The sequence below is a fragment of the Pelophylax lessonae genome (genome assembly GCF_965119305.1).
Source record: "Pelophylax lessonae genome assembly, chromosome: 3".
Classification (NCBI taxonomy): Eukaryota; Metazoa; Chordata; class Amphibia; order Anura; family Ranidae; genus Pelophylax; species Pelophylax lessonae.
In genome coordinates, this window is record NC_138770.1 from 569,951,139 (window position 1) to 569,973,506 (window position 22,368).

The 22,368-nt window shown below is 42.5% G+C and overlaps 1 protein-coding gene across 1 annotated transcript in view; it reads right to left on the reverse strand.

The window, feature by feature from the left end:
• The window catches only part of FANCL (FA complementation group L), a 158,573-nt gene that overhangs the window by 63,436 nt on the left and 72,769 nt on the right, over nt 1-22,368 (reverse strand). Inside the window, exon 7 of the mRNA XM_082251229.1 lies at nt 10,660-10,728. Within this exon, the coding sequence (XP_082107355.1) occupies nt 10,660-10,728 (69 nt within the window). The remainder of the gene's footprint in view (nt 1-10,659; nt 10,729-22,368) is intronic.

The window sequence follows — 22,368 nt, forward strand, 5'->3', positions numbered from 1 at the left end:
TTACCACTCTAAATGTCTCCTCTGAGCCAGAGTACACTAGCTGTTTCTGATCATGCTGTGAGACACCTGCACTGGCTAGTAGACTTGTCATGACGCACAAAACCCTACCATCTTCAGCTTGACATTGTGCAAGTTATAATTATTCATCCAAATGAAAATGTCACTGCACCAGCAGCAGACCTCTCATCAGAGCAAAAGAAAAATACATCAAAACATTATCAACCCAGCAGGAAGACAGGGGCCATAAGGAAAATTACCCATTTTTAATATGGATGCCAGAAGCGGCATCTATTATTTTTTTTTTTTTTTTTTACTTGAGGGAGGGAAAGAGATCCTCCAAGGTCTGGAGTCCAGCAGCATTAACAAAATCATGATGCACATAAAAGAGTTGACATAAACAGAAAAGGGGAAAAATAAAATTAATCACACCGTGTCTCTCTCTCTCTTTTTTTTTTTTTTTACATTTTAAAATACGTATCTGATCGTAATCTGTAAGATTGATATTTTACGGTGCCAATGAAGAGTTTGCTTTAGCAAAAACAAAAAACAAAAAAGTCAAAAGAGATTTTGCAGTGTAATGTGGAAGAAAGACAGCATGTTGTTCATTAAAAAAAGGAAAGTTGCACATTAGAGCTCCATCATCATAAAAAGCAGGATATTGTTTTTAAAATGAGGAGCTGCTGAAATAGAATATTACCAATTATCATGTTTAGCTACTTTGCTTGCCAGGGCAGTGAGGCACCGCTGGACAGAACAACCTTTCATAACTCATCCTTGCTCCACACCCTCCTTTCCTTGCACTGTATCATGCTACCTGAAAGCACAGATGACGTAAAACAGCGATCTGCAAACTGTGGCCCTCCAGCTGATGCAAAACTACAAGTACCATCATGCCTCTGGGTGTCATGAATGTGGCTGTCAGTCTTGCTATGCCTCATGGGACTTGTAGTTCTGTATCATCTGGAGGGCCACAGTTTGCATATCCCTGACAAAAAACATACCAGTGAAAGCTTCATAGTGGAACTGAGCTAAAAAAAGTATAGCTTTGCTGTTTAAAAGAACATTTAGAAATGCCTAAGCAATATCCTGAAAAAAATGTACGTTTGCCTTAACCGCTTCCATACAGAGCAGTTAGACACCCTTCCTGCCCAGACCAATTTTCAGCTTTCAGCACTCTCACACTTTGAATGACAATTGCTCAGTCATGCTACACTATAACCAAACAAAATTTTTATCATTTTTTTCACACAAATAGAGCTTTCTTTTGGTGGTATTTGATCACAACTGGGGTTTTTTTTTTTCGTGATATATGCAAAAAAAGAGCAAAAATTTTGAAAAAAAAACACTTTTTTTTAGTTTCAATTATGAAATTTTGCAAAAAATAAATTTTTCTTCATACATTTGGGCCAAAATGTATACTGCTACATGTCTCTGGTAAAATTAACCCAAATTAGTGTATATTATTTAGTCTGTGTGAAAGTTATTGAGTCTAGAAGCTATGGTACCAATTACTGAAAATTGATCACACCAGATGTACTGACTGCCTATCTCCTTTCTTGAGGCCCTGAAATGTCAGGACAGTACAAATACCGACCAAATGACCCCTTTTTGTAAAGTAGACAGTCCAAGGTATTTAGTAAGAGGCATGGTGAGTTTTTTGAAGTTGTAATTTTTTCCCACAATTCTTGGGAAAATGAAGAAAAAATTTTTTTTTTCTTTTTTTTCCCACAAAGTTGTCAATTTATAAGCTATTTCTAACACATAGCATGTACACAGCAAAAATTACACCCAAAAATACATTCTGCTACTCCTTCCGAGTATGGCGATACCACATGTGTGAGACTTTTACACAGCCTGGCCACAAAAAGAGACTCCACGTCCAAGAAGCACATTCAGGCGTTCTAGGAGCATAAATACACATAAAACTTTCTTACTACCTATCACACTTTTCAAGGCCCTAGAGCACCAATACAATGGAAAAGTCCACAAAATGACCCCATTTTGGAAAGCAAACACTCCAACGTATATTCTATGAGGCATTATGGGTCGTTTGAACATATCATTTTTTTCCACAGGTTTTTGGAAAATGTGGGAAAAAAATGAAAACTTTTTTTTTTTACACAAAGTTGTCAATTTATAGGATATTCCTAACACATAGCATGTACACAGCAAAAATGACACCCCAAAATACATTCTGCCACTCCTCCTGAGTATGGCAATACCACATGTGTAAGACTTTTTCACAGCCTAGCCATATAGAGGGGCCGAACATCCAAGGAGCATCATCATGCATCCTAGCCACTTGCCTAGGCCTATTTTTGACATTTGGTGTTTACAAGCTAAAATCAGTTGTTTTGCTAGAAAACTGCTTAGAACCCCCAAACATTATATATTTTTTTTTAGCAGAGACCCTAGAGAATAAAATGGAGATTATTGCACTATTTTTTATCACACCGTATTTGCGTAGCGGTCTTCCAAACGCAGTTTTTTTGGAAAAAATTCACTTTTTTTAATTAAAAAATAAGAAACCAGTAAAGTTAGCCCAATTTTTTTCCATAATGTGAAAGATAATGTTACGCCGAGTAAATAGATACCCAACATGTCATGTTTCAAAATTGCGCACGCTCACGGAATGGTGACAAACTTTGGTACTTAAAAATCCCCATAGGCGACAATTTAAAAATTTCTACAGGTTGCCATCTTTGAGTTACAGAGGAGGTCTAGGGCTCAAATTATTCCCCTTGCTCTAACGATCGCGGCGATACCTCACATGTGTGGTTTGAACACCGTTTACATATGTGGGCGGGGTTTCTGTATGCATTCGCTTCTGCGCGCGAGCTAACGGGGACAGGGCGCTTTAATTTTTTTTTTTTTTTACTATTTATTTTATTTATTATTTTTTATTTTTACACCGTTTAAAAAAAAAAAAAAAATTTATCATTTTTATTTCTATTAAAAGAAATGTAAATATTCCTCGTAATAGAAATAGGCACGACAGGACCTCTTTTTTGTGAGATCTGGGGTCAAAAAGTCCTCAGATCTCACAAGTACACTAAAAGATAGAAAAAAAAAAAAAAAAAAAATAATTATAATATAAAATGAAAAAAAAAAAAAAAAGGACCTTTAAACTGGTTGCTAGGCAACAACATTTTCCGTAGCTCCGGTCCTCCAAGACCATAGAGTCAAGTGAGGGCAAGCTTGCCCTCACTCGACATCCTGTCTGTGAGGATTCGGGACCGGATCGTTTACCCCGCTGCCGGCGGGTCCGGTAAGCGGGGAAAAGGACCGGAACGCGTCGGGAGGGGGGGGGGCGCCTCTTCCGCCATCCCGGAAGGGTGATCCCACGGCGAATCCGCCGCTGGGACCACCCTTATCGGAAAGCCAACCGTCCACCGTTTAAAAAAATACCAGGGTTATGGCAGCTATCTGCTGCCATAACACCGGTATTTAGGTTTAAACGGACGACGTATATAAACCTTTTTGGACTTGGACATGGTGGCTGTATGAAGGGTGACAGGTACTCGGGTACTTTGTTGGGCAGGTGACAGGTACTCTGGTACTGATGAGCAGGTGGCAGGTACTCGGGTACTCCGATAGGCAGGTGACAGGTACTCGGGTACTCTGATGGGCAGGTGACAGGCAGGTGATAGGTACTGATGAGTAGTACTCACTGACTGATAGGTGATAGGTGATACTGTACTGATGGGTACTGATGATCAGTACTGATACGTGATAGGTACTGATGAGTACTGATGAGTAGTGATGGGTACTGATGAGCAGGCGGCAAGTACTTGGGTACTTCAGGCGTCAGGTACTCTGATGAGCAGGTGGAAGGTACTCGGGTACTCTGATGGGTAGGTGACAGGTACTCAGGTACTCTGATGACGGGTACTCCGTTGACAGGTACTCAAAGTACCCGAGTACCTGTCATCAGAGTACCCGAGTACCCGTCATCAGAGTACCCGAGTACCTGTCATCAGAGTACCCGAGTACCCGTCATCAGAGTACCCGAGTACCTGTCATCAGAGTACCCGAGTACCTGTCAGAGTACCCGAGTACCCGTCATCAGAGTACCCGAGTACCCGTCATCAGAGTACTCGAGTACCTGTCATCAGAGTACCCGAGTACCTGTCATCAGAGTACCCGAGTACCCGTCATCAGAGTACCCGAGTACCCGTCATCAGAGTACCCGAGTACCCGTCAGAGTACCCGAGTACCTGTCATCAGAGTATCCGTCATCAGAGTACCCGAGTACCTGTCATCAGAGTACCCGAATACCTGTCACCAGCCCATCAGAGTACCCGAGTACCTGTCATCTGAGTACCTGATGACAGGTACTCGGGTACTTTGATGGGCTAGTGACAGGTGCTCTTTATTGGGGGGGGGGGCAATCAGTGTGGTTGGGGTGCACTGTAGTTGGTAACTAGCTGTTACCACAATCTCCTCCTCACACAGGATCAGTGTGTGAGGAGGAGAACACGGTGACAGCTAGTTACCGTGTTCTCTGTTGACATTTGTGACCGGCTGTGATTGGACACAGCCGGTCACGTGGTAAAGAGCCAATTTCATTGGCTCTTTACCTAGATCGGGGATCGACTCTGTCCGAGGGACGAGCCTCGTCCCCGATCGCTGCTCTGCGCGCCCCCGGGGGCGCGCATTGCAGAGAGAACGAGCGGCTCGTGCTGGAGCCGCTCATGTGATCGGCTGTGATTGACACAGCCGATCACGTGGTAAACAGCCAATTTCTATTGGCTGTTTACCTTGATCAGTGATGGGCTATGTCCGAGGGACGAGCCTCATCCCTGATCGCGCCGCTGCGCGCCGCCGGGGGCGCGCAGTAGCAGCTAGAACGGGCCGACGTCATATGACGGCGGCCCGGATCTAGACAACCACCTTGCCGACGTCATTTTACATGACTCGGTAAGGAAGTGGTTAACCACCTCCCACCCGGGCCATTGTACATATACGGCCGGGTGGGAGTCTCGTCCTTCTGATCGGACGTTCCGGAACGTCCTTCAGAAGGAGCGAGATCGCGCCGCCGCGGGCACGCGCAGCGGCACGATCTCGATGTGCCTGTGTCCCTCGGACACAGAGCGACAATATGCGGCAGGAGGGCCCTGTGATTGGCCCTCCTGATCACATGACAGCTGTGTCCAATCACAGCCGTCATGTAATGTAGATACAGCCGTTGTAACGGCTTCGATCTCTTCTCCTCCTGACAGATCCTGTGCCACCTATCAGTGCCCTTAACTGCTGCCTATCAGTGCCCATCAGTGCCGCCGGTCAGTCCCCATCAGTGCTGCCTATCAGTGCCCATCAGCGCTGCCTATCAATGCCCACCAATGCTGCATATCAGTGCTATCAGTGCCACATATCAGTGCCCATCAGTGCTGCATATCAGTGCTACCTATCATTGCCCATCAGTGCTGCATATCAGTGCCACCCCATCAGTGCCACCCCATCAGTGCCTGTAAGTGTGGCGTCATCAGTGCTCATCAGTGCAGGAAAAAACGTATATGTTTACAAAATTTTATAACCTAAACAAAAAAAACTTTTTTTTTTTTCAAACTTTTCGGTCTTTTTTTATTTGTACACCAAAAAAGAAAAAACCTGGCGGTGATCAAATACCACCAAAAGAAAGCTCTATTTGTGGGGAAAAAATGACACAAATTTGGTTTAGGTACAATGTTGCATGACCGCGCAATTGTCATTCAAAATGCAACAGTGCTAAAAGCTGAAAATTGGTCTGGGAAGGAAGGGGGTTTAAGTGCCCAGTATTGAGGTAGTTAAAAAACCCATGAAAAAAAAAAAAAAAAAAAAAAAAGAAGATCTACTGCTCAATAAAGTTCTTTTAGATAAAAAAAAGTAGTGCACTACCTGGTATGTAAGTGTGCCTAGGCACTCCTGTGTCTACAGCCTCATAGCTGTATATCTGCAATGAGAGATCTAAGGCATTGCTGCCCTATGAGATTTGGAGTGACATTTTTTGTGATGTCACTAATGTATTGCTCACAGTTTTGCTTGCTAGTGGCTCTGAGGTGAGGACACAAAACCCTGCCTCTACACAAAGACACAGTGGGGGAGATTTACTAAAGCTGGTGCACTCAGAGTCTGGTGCAGCTGTGCATGGTAGCCAATCAGCTTCTAATTTCAGCTTGTTCAAGGAAGATTTGGCAATAAAACCTGGAAACTGATTGGTTGCTATGCAAAGTTGCACCAGATTTTGCGCTCTGCAGCTTTAGTAAATAACCCCCGGTGTGGAACAAGGCATTTTAGGTCACTAATGGGGAAAAGATCAGCTGCAGGGAATACAGGCAATACTGGTGATGGGTCCCTTGCCCTCTGCATTCCCTTTTTAAGGTAGGGTTACCAAAAATACTAAGTTCAGCTCCTCTTTAAGGAGTATGTAAAATTTTAAAAAAGGTTGTATGGTAGCTTACTCTGCAATAGTCATAGTCGGTCTATTTCTCTGTAGGTTTGGTTTCCCTTTATTTTTACATTGTGATCCTGCCATTAACAATCTTCCTTACAACTTCTGTTCCAAGAAAAAACTAGGAACTGTGATGAATGGGCAGGCCCTGTGTTTCTGCATATGAGCTTATACTGTCCTAGGAGATCATAGGGTGGGGTCAGCAACCCCTCCATCGTGATACCTGTTGACCGTGGGCAGGTAACCGGTAGATTGCAATCAAGTCCCTGCCCTGCCGACCTGTAAGTGCACCTCCCCCCACCGACTGGCAGAACAGTGCAGAGAAGGGAAGAGCTCAGGTGTCTTGTTGCCTGAGCTCTCAAGCTGGGAAGCAGTCAAAGCCATTTCTAGGCAGAGACATTCCCTACCCTGCAGCACACCCCTTTCACACCTGGCTATGGGGTGAGGAATGCCTCTGCTGCCTAGGATTCACTATAGGCAAGTTTGGGCTTTTATCCCCATGAGTGCAGTGTGCTGAACCCTGCCGGCCCTCCTCTCCAGTTCATTCAAGTGGGTGTGCTTGTGGGTGACATCATAAGAGAGAGGAGGACCGGCGGGGTCAGCATACCAGAACGCGTAGACTCAACATGGTTTATCTCACTGAGACCTGCCCTGTGTGTGTGCAGACCATGCGATTCCAAAACAATGTAAAAGCCCATAGCTTGAACATACAGCATCAGCAAGTGTACAATGTAAAAAGTTTCCAAGAAGCAAAGAATTGATGGCCTTCACATCACTACTGTGTGTTATAATGTGCGAGTGTCAGGAGGAAACACAGATGTGGGGGAGTAAGATCGATACCCATGCAAGGGTTGGTTTACCTGCAGAGTTCACATGAATATTTTACGATCAGAGCAACATTTGGCTGCACGGACAGCAGGAAAGGCATTTACAGTCTTTTTTTTACAGGCTTTTATGACTTGATTTAAAACATTTAGCATACTAACAAGATCACTTTAAGGTCAGAGGTGTGCAATCAGCCATAACATTATGATTATCCACCATAACCCATCTAGGCATGGACTCCACTAGATCTCTGAAGGTATGCTGTGGTATGTGGCACATGCGAGGTGAGGCCTCCATAGATCAGACTTGTTTTTCCAGCATATCCCACAGGTGCACAATTGGATTGAGATCTGGAGAATTGCAGGCCACTGGTGTGAATGTCTTTGACCAAACAATCAGAAACAGACTTCATGAGGGTGGCCTAAGAGCCCAACATCCTCTAGCAGACCGTATGTCACTGCCGGGCACCATGGAGCTCGATTGGCATTTGCCATTGAACACCAGAATTAGCAAGTCCACCACTGGTGCCCTGTGCTTTTCACAGAGGACAGGTGCACCCTGACCACATGTGACAGACGTGAAAGGGTCTGGAGAAGCCGTGTGTTATGCTGCCTGTAACATCATTCAGCATGAACGGTTTTGGTGGTGAGTCAGTGAGGGTCTCAGAAGGCATATCCATGGAGGGACGCACAGACCTCTACAGGCTAGTCAATGGCACCCTGACTGCCACTAGGTATGGAGATTAAATCTTTGGACCCATTGTCAGACCCTACGCTGGTGTAGTGGGTCCTGGGTTCCTCCTTGTACATGACATTGGGACATTATTTTTAGGTCCATCCGATGCCGCCAGGTTGCACTTCAGTCTGTTAAGGAGCTCGGTGATGTCATGGTCCAGATCTGGGAAGAGATACCCCAGACTAGCCTGCTACATTATTTTTTCACTTAGATTTTCAGGGTGCCTTTGAATTCAGCCCCATGTAGCTAGCAGTGTCTATCTATCTATCTATCTATCTATCTATCTATCTATCTATCTATCTATCTATCTATCTATCTATCTATCTATCTATCTATCTGTTACATAACTATGCTTCATTTCATGCTGAATAAACTAAATTAATAATGTATCCTAAATAGATTTTTACTCCAAAAGCATTAAAATAAATTTGATAAAAAAAAAAAAAAAAAAATCTGATTTAAATCAATAAAAAAAAAAGTTTTTTTTTTAATCATCGATTTTTATCCACTCTGTTTGGATCACTTATGGTAGGTCCTTACCACTGCAGATGGGGAATATCCAACAAAAACAGCAGTTTTGTATATGCTCTGACATCTAGCCATTGCAACTGTCAACGTTTCTTGTCATTCATTTCTGCTTTCAATCCATAAACTTCAGGGACAACATGTCCACTTGCTGCTTAACATATCCCACCCACTTTCAGATGCCATTGTAATGAGATAATCAATGTTATTCAGTTTATCTGTCAGTGATCCAAATGTTAATGGCGGATTAGTGCACACACACACACACACACACACACATACATATATATATATATATATATACATATACACACACACATCAGTGACTCAAATTACTGAAGCCAAAGCATCAGTGTGACAGCCAAGAAAAAAAATATGACCCTGTCCAGAAACCTCTTTAACTGCTGTGCCGCAAAATGCAATTCCCTTAGCCACTGATTGACAGGCCAGAAGGGGCAGAAGGATGTTGACTGGCTGCATTAGCAGCTGCACTAAGCCTTGATTCTTAGTACAAGCAGGAGAAGGAGATAGGGTACAGCAGAGATTAGTGCGTAATGGCTGAATCAGAATGGAGTCCATCTAATAAGCTGTACCTGTTTATATGCATGTGTGACGGGACTCACCGTCACTGGAATTTAAAGACGGATAAGTCATGGGGCTAATGGAGTCTTGCCTCTATCCTAGAAGCTAAACCTTTATTCCTGTAAACTGTAAGGTACAGGAAGTCCACTCCTAATATGGGCATCCAGGAACTGGTAGAGACAGCATGGCTGCTAATCATTGAAGTGCTTTTGTCTAAAATAGGGTCTGAGACACCTTTTACATTCACCTATTGTTAACTGTGCTAATGAGCCCACCTGTCTGTCTGTCTGTCTGCTTTAAGAGAAACTTATAGGAATGTTGATTAGATGCTAAGAGGGAGGGGGGATTGTCCCACATTGTATATTTTTGTTCACTGTATGAGAGTGTAAAACTCTGTTCCTATTGGATGGTGAATATTATGTTCAGTCTTCAACAAGGTCCATCTGGGTGGTAACTTTGTGGGTGAAAACTGTATATAAGTCGTGTTCAATAAAGTTGTGGAGAGTTCATTCAACCTCAATCTAGAGTTCTGTCTCTTATTGGGGGATATGCTGCAAGGGATTGCTATGGACCTCCATACTCCCTTAGAGAATCACTGAGCTCTTTTAAGAGCTTGTGTAGAGCTTGTTCTGCTGCACTCTCTGGGGAAAGAGAGGTTCACCCACAGGAACCTGGAGCCTTGTCGTAGGTCCAGGGTGGGTAGGAGATTGCGAGACCCTAACCAAGCTGTGGCGGTTCGTGGGATCTGAAGTGGTTACAGTGTCTGGTGGAGTGCTTGGAGTCCTCGGAAAGCACTAGGAGCATCTTTCAACGGAGCCCGTTACAGCCCTCAATTCTCCACAGCCTTCCAAAGTACACAGATCAGATGGTATTTGTGTTACCTTCGAGGAGACAGGGGATAGGAATCGGATATTATACATTGCACAGCATAGAGACAGCGTAGAAACCCCTCTACACAGTCTCATATGTCAGTCTCACAGACAGAAATGACTCACACAGATAGCAAAGTAACGAGAGAGCTGACAGAATCCACACTAAATGTTATAGACTGTGGCAAGCGAACACTATATGAGGATATGCTTTGTTCATTTTTCATTTTAGCAGTTTACAATTACTTTGGTAAAGCCCTCTTTTTTCCACTGGTGTGTATTTTTGTGTATTGTCACGTCCAGTTGTGGGGCAGGTTATCAATGGAAATGGTAGGAGATCCCAACTTTTCCAGTAGCTCCTGCAGGGGTATTGCTATATTAGCATTTAAACACAACAGAGTTGCTTTGGTACACACCATTGAAAGCATTAAACTCTGGAGGAAATGAACAGTTTTCAGAGTATCAATATATTTCTTAGTTCATTTCTGTAATTTCTTGGACCAATTAAACTACTTCTCGCAGAGCCCAATGACAAATATCTAGTATCTAGTTACTACAAAATATTTTCCAGCAAGGAATAGAATCCTACTAAGTCCTGCTGCAGAACTTGAATCAGTTTCCAGCAACAACCAAGCCAGAACAAAAAAATAAAAAAAAGATGCAAATACATATACAAGTGCAGAAGATCTTTACCTGGGGTGTCCATGACACAGAAAACGGTACTGGTAAGTCAATACAGCAGTCTGGAGCTTTGTATGGATACTGAAACAAATGACAGAAGTGGTAAACATTACAAGAGAACAAGGTAGAATAAAGTGCATTTCATATTAATTTAATACTAAAAACTGAAGGCGGTAGTTAGGAAAATTTACACCTAATGTATCCCAATTAGGTGAAGTTTAAACAGCACTTGATTCCCTATTTTGTGAAACGAACCAAAAGCTATGGAAGAAGTGATCTTGCTCAGACACCACCCACTTTAAAGAGGAAGTAAACTCTTCAAAACATTTTTTCTTTTTTTTCCCCCCTGAAAAGTAAAATGCATTGCATACTAGCACATTATGTGAAACTTACCTGCAACAAAGCCTGCATTGTGCCTGCTGCTGGCCGCATCCATCTTCACCGGTCTTCCTTCCAGGTCTGTGGCATGCCAGTTACGGCACAGGGCTCTGAAGAAACGGCACGTGCGGCAATTTCTTCAGAGCGCATGCGCCTATGACGTCATCGGCTGCATGCAATGTAAATATATCCTAAATGGTGCAAGTTTAGGAGATATTTACAGCACCTATAGGTAAGCCTTATTTTAGGCTTCCCTTTAGGTAAAAGTCATCAAAGTGAGTTTACAACCACTTTAAATTGGTCAACAAGGGAGGTAATACACGCTGGAATTTTGGAATATTTAATAAGTGTGTATGGTTTTTCACAGCAATAACAAAGGAAGTCTGGTACTTTGAAGCTGAACTCCGGAAAATATTGTCCGAATCCAAGAAGCAAGTGTATTGTTACTTGAATCTTGGTATGCTTTGTGTATTTCTTTCAGTACTGTGCAGTAATACAGCATATAAACTTTGTGTCCATGCAGGAGATTCCTGTATTAAGACCGGTCACTTCTGCTCGCTCTCCTTGTGCAGTATGATTGGTCTTGTATCTGCCCCCTCCTGTAGTGGGTTTACTTGTTGGACCCCTTTCACCATTCTAAACAGCCTAGGAGCAGATCAGTGATACAGTCAAGGCAAAGTGAATGTGTGGCTATTGAGGAATATACTTAAAAGCTGTTGTATTGGGGCTTCAGCTTTAAAGCTTCAACAATGCTCATGCTCTCTAAGCAGCATTGTTGGAGTACTGTGCAGAGAGAGTGCTGGACTGCTGGAGACCCAGACCTATACTCCACAGTCCAGCTCTCCAATGTGCTGCAGACACAGCCTTTAGGCTACGTTCACAAGGCCGACAAGCAGCGGTGCAAATTGCAATGGCAGGAATCTGCTGATTCATTCAGGTGTTTTTTCCACCTGTGAGCAGCTAGTTATGGCCGCCAAGCCCTGTACACTTCAATGACAAGTTGGCAGCACCCGCAGCCATCTGTGGCTGTTCACAGAGCCAGAATTTACCTGCGATGATCACTTCTGATTGCATACAAATTTAATGCAGCAGCTATGGCCCTGTCATTCGCTCTGGTGCTATTCACCTGTATGAATGAAGCCTTACAGTTCTAAGCACATACACATAGTACAAATAAAAAAAAAAACTGAATTTTTGTAAAATCTTACCGTAAAATTCCTTTCTCTGAGTCCTCTGACAGTCGCCGCCCGCCCCTCTTTTGTGGGGTTTTTGGACTATCTACTGCTTGCTACCAAACTGAATTGGGAATGCTGATAGCAGGGGGGTATTGGACCAGTGGGACAGCCCCCTACAGGTGTGTCTATGCAAATTGTTTGCGTTTTTAACAAGTGTTATGCCTAGCTTGCTCCTGTGCCTCCTTATGTTATGCCTCCTTGCTCCCTTTGGTGAAGACTATATGAGGGGCGGCAACTGTCAGAGGACGTAAGAGAAATAAGGTTATATTCTTTATTTGAACTGTAATACCAGGCTTCAATTGGGACCTATGTACATCTATAATTAAAGTGTTACTAAACCCACAACTGTAAAATCAGTCTGTATATGCAGTAAAGCATGCTTGTTATACTGTCTGTGAAACCTAAGGGGTTAATCCTCTGCATTGTGTATAAAGGCTGTGTGATATGGTCTCTCTGATCCTCCCCTTCTTTAACTGACTTCAACCCATCTTGTGATAGAACAGAGAATTAGGGGTCACTCTGCACATGTTCAGTTTGGTGTGTATTGCTAGAGCATTTTTCTTTTTTTTCTGGGAAGGTGCATGTGATCAGCACAGGGCCAAATCAGCAATGTCCATACAGAGGATCAGGGGAGAATGAAAATTCCTCCTATAAGCTTTAATAGGAACTGATACAAAAGTCACAAGACTGCTATATACTGCTGATGAGAAAAGGTATTTAGCAGTTAATATTTACTAAAACAATTGCATTTCCATGTTCTATTTGCCCAGGGAGACCAGATATAATGAATGAAGGTTATGGGTTTAGTAACACTTAAAAAAAAAAAAGTAATAGCAAATCACAAGAATTACATAAAATTTAAAAAGTGTTCCCAGAATTACTCTCTGGCTTATTGCTTTAGATTGTTTTATTTTTGTAGCTGATGTATCAATCAAGTTGGAAAAAATATTGTACTCTAAGAGCCCATTCAGACTAGCGAGACTTGCCAGGCGACTTGTCAGCCTGACAAGTCGCGGTCGGTCGCGGTCCATTGAGTAGTACAGGACCCGTTCTAATAGGAGCGACACAAGTCGCTCCGACTTAGAAAAAGGGTCCTGTACTACTTTGGGGCGACCTGGGAGCGACTTGCATAGACCGACTTGCATAGACTTTCATTATGTGAAGTCCCTGCAAGTCGCGCCGAAGTCACGGTGCACAGCGGTGCACGCGACTTCACAGGTCGCCCCCCAAAGTCGGATCGCCTCAGTGTGAACCGGCTCTTAAGGCCTTGCATGAAGTTTCCAATTTCTCTATGTTAGATCATTGTAATGCTTCTTGAACAAAATGAAAGGTAAATACTGTACATATGAAATAACAAAACTGAATGAAAAGATTTTTCTGGTGCCAAATGTTAACCACCAGCACTGGAGCTTTTCATGAGTACTAGGTTATCTGCAAACTATTAATCAAGTTGGTTCTTAACTATCTCATATGTTCCAAACTCTTGACAAGGTCTCAGGATTAAGCATCAGCATACAACTGGAGACCTGCTTACTGAGATATAGTTATAATGAAATCTTTTCATGCTTATGACCACTTAAAATGTCTAAATGCCACTCCTCAACTGACAAAATCTGGGGGATGTCTGCTCTAGACAGTGGTAAAATAGATATACTGTATGACATCTATAATAACCAGTGATGGGAATAATGGCGTTAAAGTAAACGGCGTTACTTAACGCCGTTACTTTTGCGGGTAACTAGTAATCTAATTGATTACTTTCCCCCTGCGGTAACGCCATTCCCATTACTAAAGCGGCGTTACCGCAATTACATCTACCGCCACTAGATGGCAGTAGTGTAATTCCTCCTCACTCCTCTATGACCCAGCCGGCGCTGTCTGCGGTACTGGCATGTGTGACATGGAGGAGAGCGGAGAGGGAGAGCGGACCGGCCGAGGGGAACTGTAAGAGCCCTGCACTGTACCTATACATCCACCAACCCCCCCCCTATATACATCTACCTACCCACCTTATATACCTACCTACCCACCCTATACACCCACTGACCCCTATATACACCTAGCTACCCACCCTATACACCCACTGGCCCCTATATACACCTATCTACCCACCCTATACACCCACTGACCCCTATATACACTTACCTACCCACCCTATACACCTACTGACCCCTATATACACCTACCTACCCACCCTATACACCCACTGACCCTTCTATACACCTACCTACACACCCTATACACCCACTGACCCCTATATACACCTACCCACCCACCCTATACACCGGCAGTGTACCACGCAGCAAACCTGTATCACTTAGCAAATACCACTCATACAAGTTATTTAATATATTTGATTATTTTTTTAAAGTAACACATTAGTTACTTTCCCTGGTAATTAGTTACTTTTTTACTGATGTAACTCAGTTACTTTTTGGGAGAAGTAATTAGTAACTATAACGAATTACTTTTTTTAAGTGACATGACCAACACTGATAATAACGCAGCAATGTTCCCATAAATTAGCATTATTGTTTGCCCATATCATTCAGATTCTGTGCATACAAACAGGATCTCTATGAATGAACGAACTCCTTTCTGTGTAGTCCTTAGGTTTTGTCTCTTAAACAGCAAAAAAAAACACAACACAACACACACATACAAAAAAAAAAAGAAGACACATAATTAGTGCAAAAAAGCCCCAATAAAATGCCTGGCTCCATTTGCAGTTAAAGGGAGAATTGCATCTTTGTACTCACTGTAAAATCCTTTTTTGAAAGTCATTGCAGGGCAGGACACAGGCTCCATATACATTTGGGTTATATTGCCGTGTATGTGCGGATCTGGTAACTGGCAAACAATAAAAAGTGACTAGCCTTGTAGAACTCCTCCCACTCCCAGTATGCCTCAATTTGCCCAAGCAGTACTGAAAGCAAGACAATAAACACAGAGGGATGTGGCCTGTGCCCCTTTATAAAACTTCCAAGAATTTTACAGAGAGTTTAAAACTCTTTCATTGAGAGACACAATGTTAACAATTTAGAGATATCCGGGATGTCCAAAACCAGTCCAACTGAGAACTGTGCAACACAGCAAACAAAACACTAACAAACAACTATAGAGACATCCGGGATGTCCAAAAGCAGTCCAACTGAGAACTGTGCAACACAGCAAACAAAACACTAACAAACAACTATAAAATGGAAACACACATGGAAACGTCTTTAGTTTAAGAGTCGGTTCACACGCCCCGACTTTGAAGCTGCCCCGTGCAGCACGACTTCATCGCGGCTTGCAAAAGACTTCTCTAATAGAAGTCAATGCAAGCCGCTCCGAAGTCGCCCCCAAGTAGTGCAGGAACTTTTTTCTAAGTCGGAGCGTCTTGAGTCGCTCTGATTAGAACGGTTCCATTGCACAGAATGGAGCGCGATTTGTCAGACCACCAAGTCGCCCGACAAGTCGTGGCAGTGTGAACCGGGTCTAAAGTGGGTATTTACAAACAAAACAAAAAAAATTTAAATTCAGTAGCTACGGTACAAATACCAAAGCTGCTTACTTTTAATAATAGGACACTTACCTGTCCAGGGATCCAATGAGTTACTCACCTGAGCCAGCACTTCGTCTGTCTTTGTCTCCCGACAGCTACATGTTTACCATTGGAAGCCTGCTGTGACTGCTTGCAGCTTCACAGCCGGCTTCCCACTGCACAAACAAGAGCCACGCTGCACTTTGTGAATGGTCACGCAACTTTCTGGGACCTATGACATGTCCCAGAAGGCTGTGGAGAAAGGAGGGCGGGGGGGGGGGCAAATTCTACTCGGAAAGCCATGGCATTGAAAGTGGGAGGGGGTACCTGTCAGAACTAGGTAGGGACGAGTAGTCTTAGGGCCTGATAGACACATGAGCAGTATACTTTATACTGCTATAAGTTGGCACATGGAGAGGCTGATTTATTAAAGGCAAAAAAATATACTGTGCACTGCAAGTGCATTTTCTTTGGATCTGAGGGGAAGCTCTGCTAATGTCTATCATGCAATTATTTTCAAGCAAAAATTAAGTTTTTTTTTTTTTTTCCTTGCATGTAACTGAGTATTTTTTGCAAAGTGAAGCTTTACCTCATTTAAGATGATCTTGGAGCAAGTGCACAGTATGTTTGCCTTCAGTAATTCAACCCCACTGCATCGATGTTCTCTTTAGGGCTGAAGGTATGGGGCCTGCTTGTGATTCCTTCAGGAACAACCTCATCTAGCAAGTATTTTTAAGACTCTTTATCAGACAGAGACTCCTCAACCAAAGACTCAGAGGCTGCAGACAATTGAGATATTTATTCTGTTTGAGAAGACAATGAGATATGCTTATGTACTCTGTGATAAGAGCCAGCAATTTAAATTGTGATTTAGCTAATAAAATCCTCTACAGTAAAATTCTCCTGGGTTAAAACTAAGGAAGGCACCAGACTCAAAGAAGCCAAAGACTCTAAGGGCTCAAGCAGGGGACAATGTTCCAGGCTGTTGTTGTCAGTTCCCTAACCGGGAACACTGCAATTCACCCTGGAAACCCAGAGGGATCCACTACAGCAGGACTGCTCCCCTTGTGTTTAGGATCTGACACATTTCAACGCAAACAAGCAAAATCCGCTCCAGGTAAACCTTGAGCACCCACAGACCAACTGCTGTAATAAGGATCTGTGGTAAGAAGGTTCTACCTCATGCTGAATGGAAGAAAACGCACATATACGACACTCCAGCTAGAAATGCAGCACCTAATTTGCCAGCCTATTAATCACTTGCATGAAGACCAGACAAAAAAATGCTAATAATAGCGCCCAAAAAGCACTTCAGGAACTGGGTGACATCAGAGGCTGAGACATGACCCTGGGCCTGGAAAGCATTCTGCGGCTAACTAAAAGAGTACACAGAGGTCTGAAAAACGCCACAAGAAAGCAGAGAACCCAAAAGATCACACTCTAGGGAGGCCCCATAAATGTCCAGTCTAAGGGTTCAGAGTAAGGCATCCAAATTTTTTGTTCTGTATATACACCGATCCATAAGAGGCCAGCTCACATGAAGTCTTTCATCCAAATAATGGGCTGCACTCTGAAGACATTCAGCCACAGCCAAGCCATGAATAGGCCCCACTGTGGGTGAAACATGTTGGGTGGCTTTGGGTGGGAGTGAGTGGTGTGCTGTCATTGCAATGCATCTTGGCTGGAGTTGAACGTCTTAAGTGTGTGGCCTATTATTAGGATGGAGGACTACAGCTGAGCAAGAACAGACTCCAGGGCGTTGGTAACCTGCTGACTGCATGGAATCAAAGAGGATACAGACTGGCCTGTAAGCGATTAAAGGAGTTGGGTTTGTCACACATGAAGTATTCATTAGAAAAAAAATAAATAAAAAAAAAAGGCTATTAAAATGGCTGAACTTTTCTCAGTGGAGAAAAAAAAAAAAGAAATGTCCAGCCCCTGAAGACAATAGCAAAGAACTGAGGCAATCTGGCATTCGAAAAGGGTTAGGTCAGGCTGGTCACTGCTCAAAAAAAAGGTTCTTTCTGTGCTCCCCTCTGATTTAGTCTCCTTTTATTACTTAGGCCCAACTTTCCCAAACCTCATGGCTTCAACCTAACGGTCCAATGGAACTACCCTAATGGTCAGTAAGTGCACCCTCATTAAAAAGTTGGGTGACATGTTTACAAAGCCTGTATGTTTCGTAGAAGTCAATAAAAATAAACAGAGACAGTAGGGTGGCAGTTGGCAAGGATTAGCACTAAAGCAAAGTCAGACCCCAGTAACAATGTGAATTACAGAAGAGACATTTCTGTCTGCTAAGAGTTAGGTTCCGTTCACATGTAGGCGTTGGCGTTTTTCAGGCGTTTGTTTATCGTTTTACAGGCGTTTTTATAGGCGTTTTTGCAAGCGTTTTACAGGCGTTTTTTTGGGCGTTTTTAACAGGTGTTTTTGGTGACCAATGGAAAAGCAGAGTGGTTTTTTTACAACATTTGCAAAGGAACCTCCCAGGGACCTCCTCCTCTGCATTGGACCTCCCAGGGACCTCCTCTTCTGCATGATCTTTTTTTTTTAATGGTTCTGGACATGCTACAGAGCTGAAACTTCACAGGTACACTTTTTAGACCCCCCCAGACACTAAAATTAAAACTAAATCCAAAGAAATCTTTTATTTTTTTATTTTTTTTTTATTTTTTTCAATAATTGGCTCTCTATCAAAAACGACAATTTTTAAGAACTTTTTTTTGCCTGATTCATAGTCCCTGGGGCATGATCCAGAACCCTAGGCACTTTTTAGGGGCATTTATTGGGTTTTAGGGCTTCAAAATGGTGTTTTTTGATTCCATATATATATCTACATTACGGTCACCTTGGCATAGCAGAGTCAATTTACCCTAAACTACATTACGGTCACCTTGGCATGGAAGAGTTTGGTCACCCTGGCATAGTAGAGTCAGTTCACCTAAACTTCGTTACGGTCACCTTGGCATGGAAGAGTTTGGTCAGCTTGGCATAGCAGAGTCAGTTCACCTAAACTTCGTTACGGTCACCTTGGCATGGAAGAGTTTGGTCAGCCTGGCATAGCAGAGTCAGTTCACCTAAATTTTGTTACGGTCACCTTGGCATGGAAGAGTTTGGTCAGCTTGGCATAGCAGAGTCAGTTCACCTAAACTTCGTTACGGTCACCTTGGCATGGAAGAGTTTGGTCAGCCTGGCATAGCAGAGTCAGTTCACCTAAACTTCGTTACGGTCACCTTGGCATGGAAGAGTTTGGTCAGCCTGGCATAGCAGAGTCAGTTCACCTAAACTACATTACGGTCACCCTGGTATGGCAGCAGGCTACGGTCACCTTGGTATGGCAGGGTCTGGTCACCTAAACTGCCTAAGCTGTTCTCCATGTTTCAGGAAAATGTGCTCACAGCAGAGGCATGCCAAGGAGGTGGAGACCTGGGTGGAGAGCTGGGTGGAGAGCTGGGTGGAGAGTTGTGCTGTTTGAGCTGATCAGGAGCAACTAAACGCTTGTAAAACGCCAAATATCACTTTACATTGAGGTCTATGGGACAAAACGCCTGTGATCTGCCCAAAAAGAAGCTCAAGTACTTTTTTGAGCATTGGGCGTTTTCCTTAGGGCGTCAAAACGCTCAGATGTGAACAGGGGTCATTGCAATGAATGGGATTTGTCTTGTTGGGCGTTTTGAGAGCTGATCAGTGAGCAGAAAAACACTCCAAAAACGCCCAAAAACGCCTACATGTGAACGGAGCCTTATAGTGAGCACGCTGGATGAGATACAGAGGAGGGGAAAATATGCTTTGATCAACACATCGTTCAATTAGAAAACATCTTGTATTCACTGAAAAAATAAATAAATAACAGAAGAAGTTTACTGAATGGCAGAGGTAAGTGAGAGAGTGCCTCCCTGTATTCAGTATACAGGCGTCAATTTGCTCCAGCAGCACCCGAAACTGGACAGCGCTGCCTGTATGTAGCACAGACTACTATCGTGAATTTCAGCATCCCTATAACCAAGGTGGCCCATGTAACCAGCTTGGACCAATGTAATTATGCATATACCATACCTGTGGGATCCCTTTCCTGGAACCTGGAAATCACTGTAGTAGGCATCATTACTAAAGTGATCTAAACTAGCTTTCAGGTCCTGTACCGACCAGCTGCCCTCATCGTAAATGTAGGAGGTAAGCCGCTCGGCATGAGCACCTTTCAGAGAATGCTTTGCATTTCCTCAATGAATGCAAAGTGCTCTCTGATTAGACAAGGTGGAGAGTTAGGGCGGTGACATCAGATTTTCCATCTTGTCCATTAAGAGAATACATTGTATGTATTAAGAAAATGCAAAGCCTTTACTGAATGGTGCCAGAGCCAAGATATCTCACAAGAGATGCAATTTTGGAGCTGGTCTGACCCAGTCGTCTAGTCCTTTCAATTTTTCCCCTGCCAGAGTAGCTTGAATCTTTTATGCTTGCCTATTTTTTCTGCTTTCAACACAGTAACTTCATGGACAACATGTTCACGTGCTGCCTAATATATCCCACGGACATTTAGGTGCCATTGTAACAAGACAACCAAAGTTATTTACTTTACTCATCAGTGGTCATAATGTTAGGCCTGACTGCTGGATCAATGTGAAAAATGCCATACCTAGAATTCCTCTTTAAAATCCCATGAGAACCCTGCTTTAGATAATCAGTGTCATGTTCACTGTACATCAGTTAGAAGTCAGCACAATTTGATACTGTTATTCCTCACTACCTATTTAGTACGTTTTTTTTTTTGTCTTTTTAATTCCTACCTATATAGTCCAATTATGGTATGTGCTCTTTCAGGAAAATCTATTCACATTCTATGCTTTTATGAAGGAACCAAACATTAAAAAAAAAAAAAAAAATTGTTTAGCTGAACTGCCTTTGAGCAAATAAATCTTAATCTCTAACCTTAGAGCCAGCTCAATGCAGTTAAATCAGATTTTACATAAACCACAAAATAAGCCTATAGCAGTTGAGAAATAAGATCCCTGACCTTAATACTAGGCCATCACAAGACCAGATTATTTTACACGTGACTCATGTGTATAGCTTCAATAGACACCGATATGGGCTATTGTTTCTGCATACTAAATGAAAGTGTTCTTATCCCTTCACACCAACCGTAGGATTACGCTCCCACCACCACAAATATTCTTTGCCCCCGTTTTCATTTATCTTCTCCTGGGCAAAGATAAAAGCTGAAAAATTGAACTACTTAGCTTTGTGAGCTTAGGGAAGTCTGAATGGCTGCAGGCAAGAAAGGGTATTATTAAAAAGTCACAAACAGTTCAGAAAACCTAGGTTTAAATAATGAGAGCCTCTCTGTTAATGCGGGCGCGTTAACTTCCTCACTTAATGTACCAGCTGCTATTTTATATACGTCGGTAAGAACTAAACAAAATAAGCTGTTAAAAAATGCCGCTTGCTTTATAACTGGATTTTGGCTGTGATGGGGATGTTGCATTTAACAGTAAAAACAAGCAAGATTAGATTAACGAAAGGATTAAAAAAAATAAAGAAAATGGCGTTTGTAGTCTATCGTGGGGGAAAGCACAGGCTTTGCTTCAACAACTTAATGATGTAGGGTAAAATTAGAGAGATACCTTCCAAGGAAGAAGGCACATAGTAATCACCTTTATAGCATTGCTTAACAGACTAGTAACTGAAACAGTCATTTCACCAACTGTGAAATGGCTTTAAAAGAAAACAATTCTTCAGACAATTTACTTAATAACTTAAGCTCTAAGAACTTACAGTAGTCCTTACTAACAACGATACAGATTCATTAAAATATCCACTTTTATATGTATGAAATAAGTGCAGCATTGACGGAGGCTCTTAATGCTTGCGTGAAATTCATGCACAAGAGATTAATACTTTAGGCATGGAGGTTTTAATTATCCGATATCAAATATAAATACGCATACAAAAGAGCTGCTTTGTTGGACTGAAATGGACAGAAAACAAATATTCAGTTAAAAGTATTACCGGTAATTCCACTTCTAATATTTTTTTTTAATTCACTCTTCTGAGCCTTTACAGATTTATTATGCTACAAAAGAATTACATTTCTTTATTGCTTTTGCTCTCTTTTTTGATAGGTCTTGTACAAGCCTTGTTTTTTTATATTTTATTTTCCATAGTCATGTTTCATGACTTTTCAATAGCATTGCTGTAAATAGAATACATATATGAGCACTGTGATGTAGCCATCTTTAAAACCTTTGTACGGTTATGCTGTATTAAACACATTAAATGGAGCATACAATTACGCTGTATTAGTGTGGCTATTTATATAGGCCGCTTAATGGGTCAAAAGAGGTGTATGTACTGTTTTTGTAACACAACACACTGCAATGCACGGTAGTGTGTTACTTTGCTGCGGTGCACATCCATTGGCAAGGTGCTTGGGGGTGCAGTTCAGGTTGAATAGCACATCACCAAACTAACATGGGCTTCATGTTACCATAAAGTACACATTATTACAGCACTATGCTTTGAATGGGCCCTTAAAGTGAACCTTTTGTTTGTTCATGATGAGCAAAGTAAAAGGTGCAGATA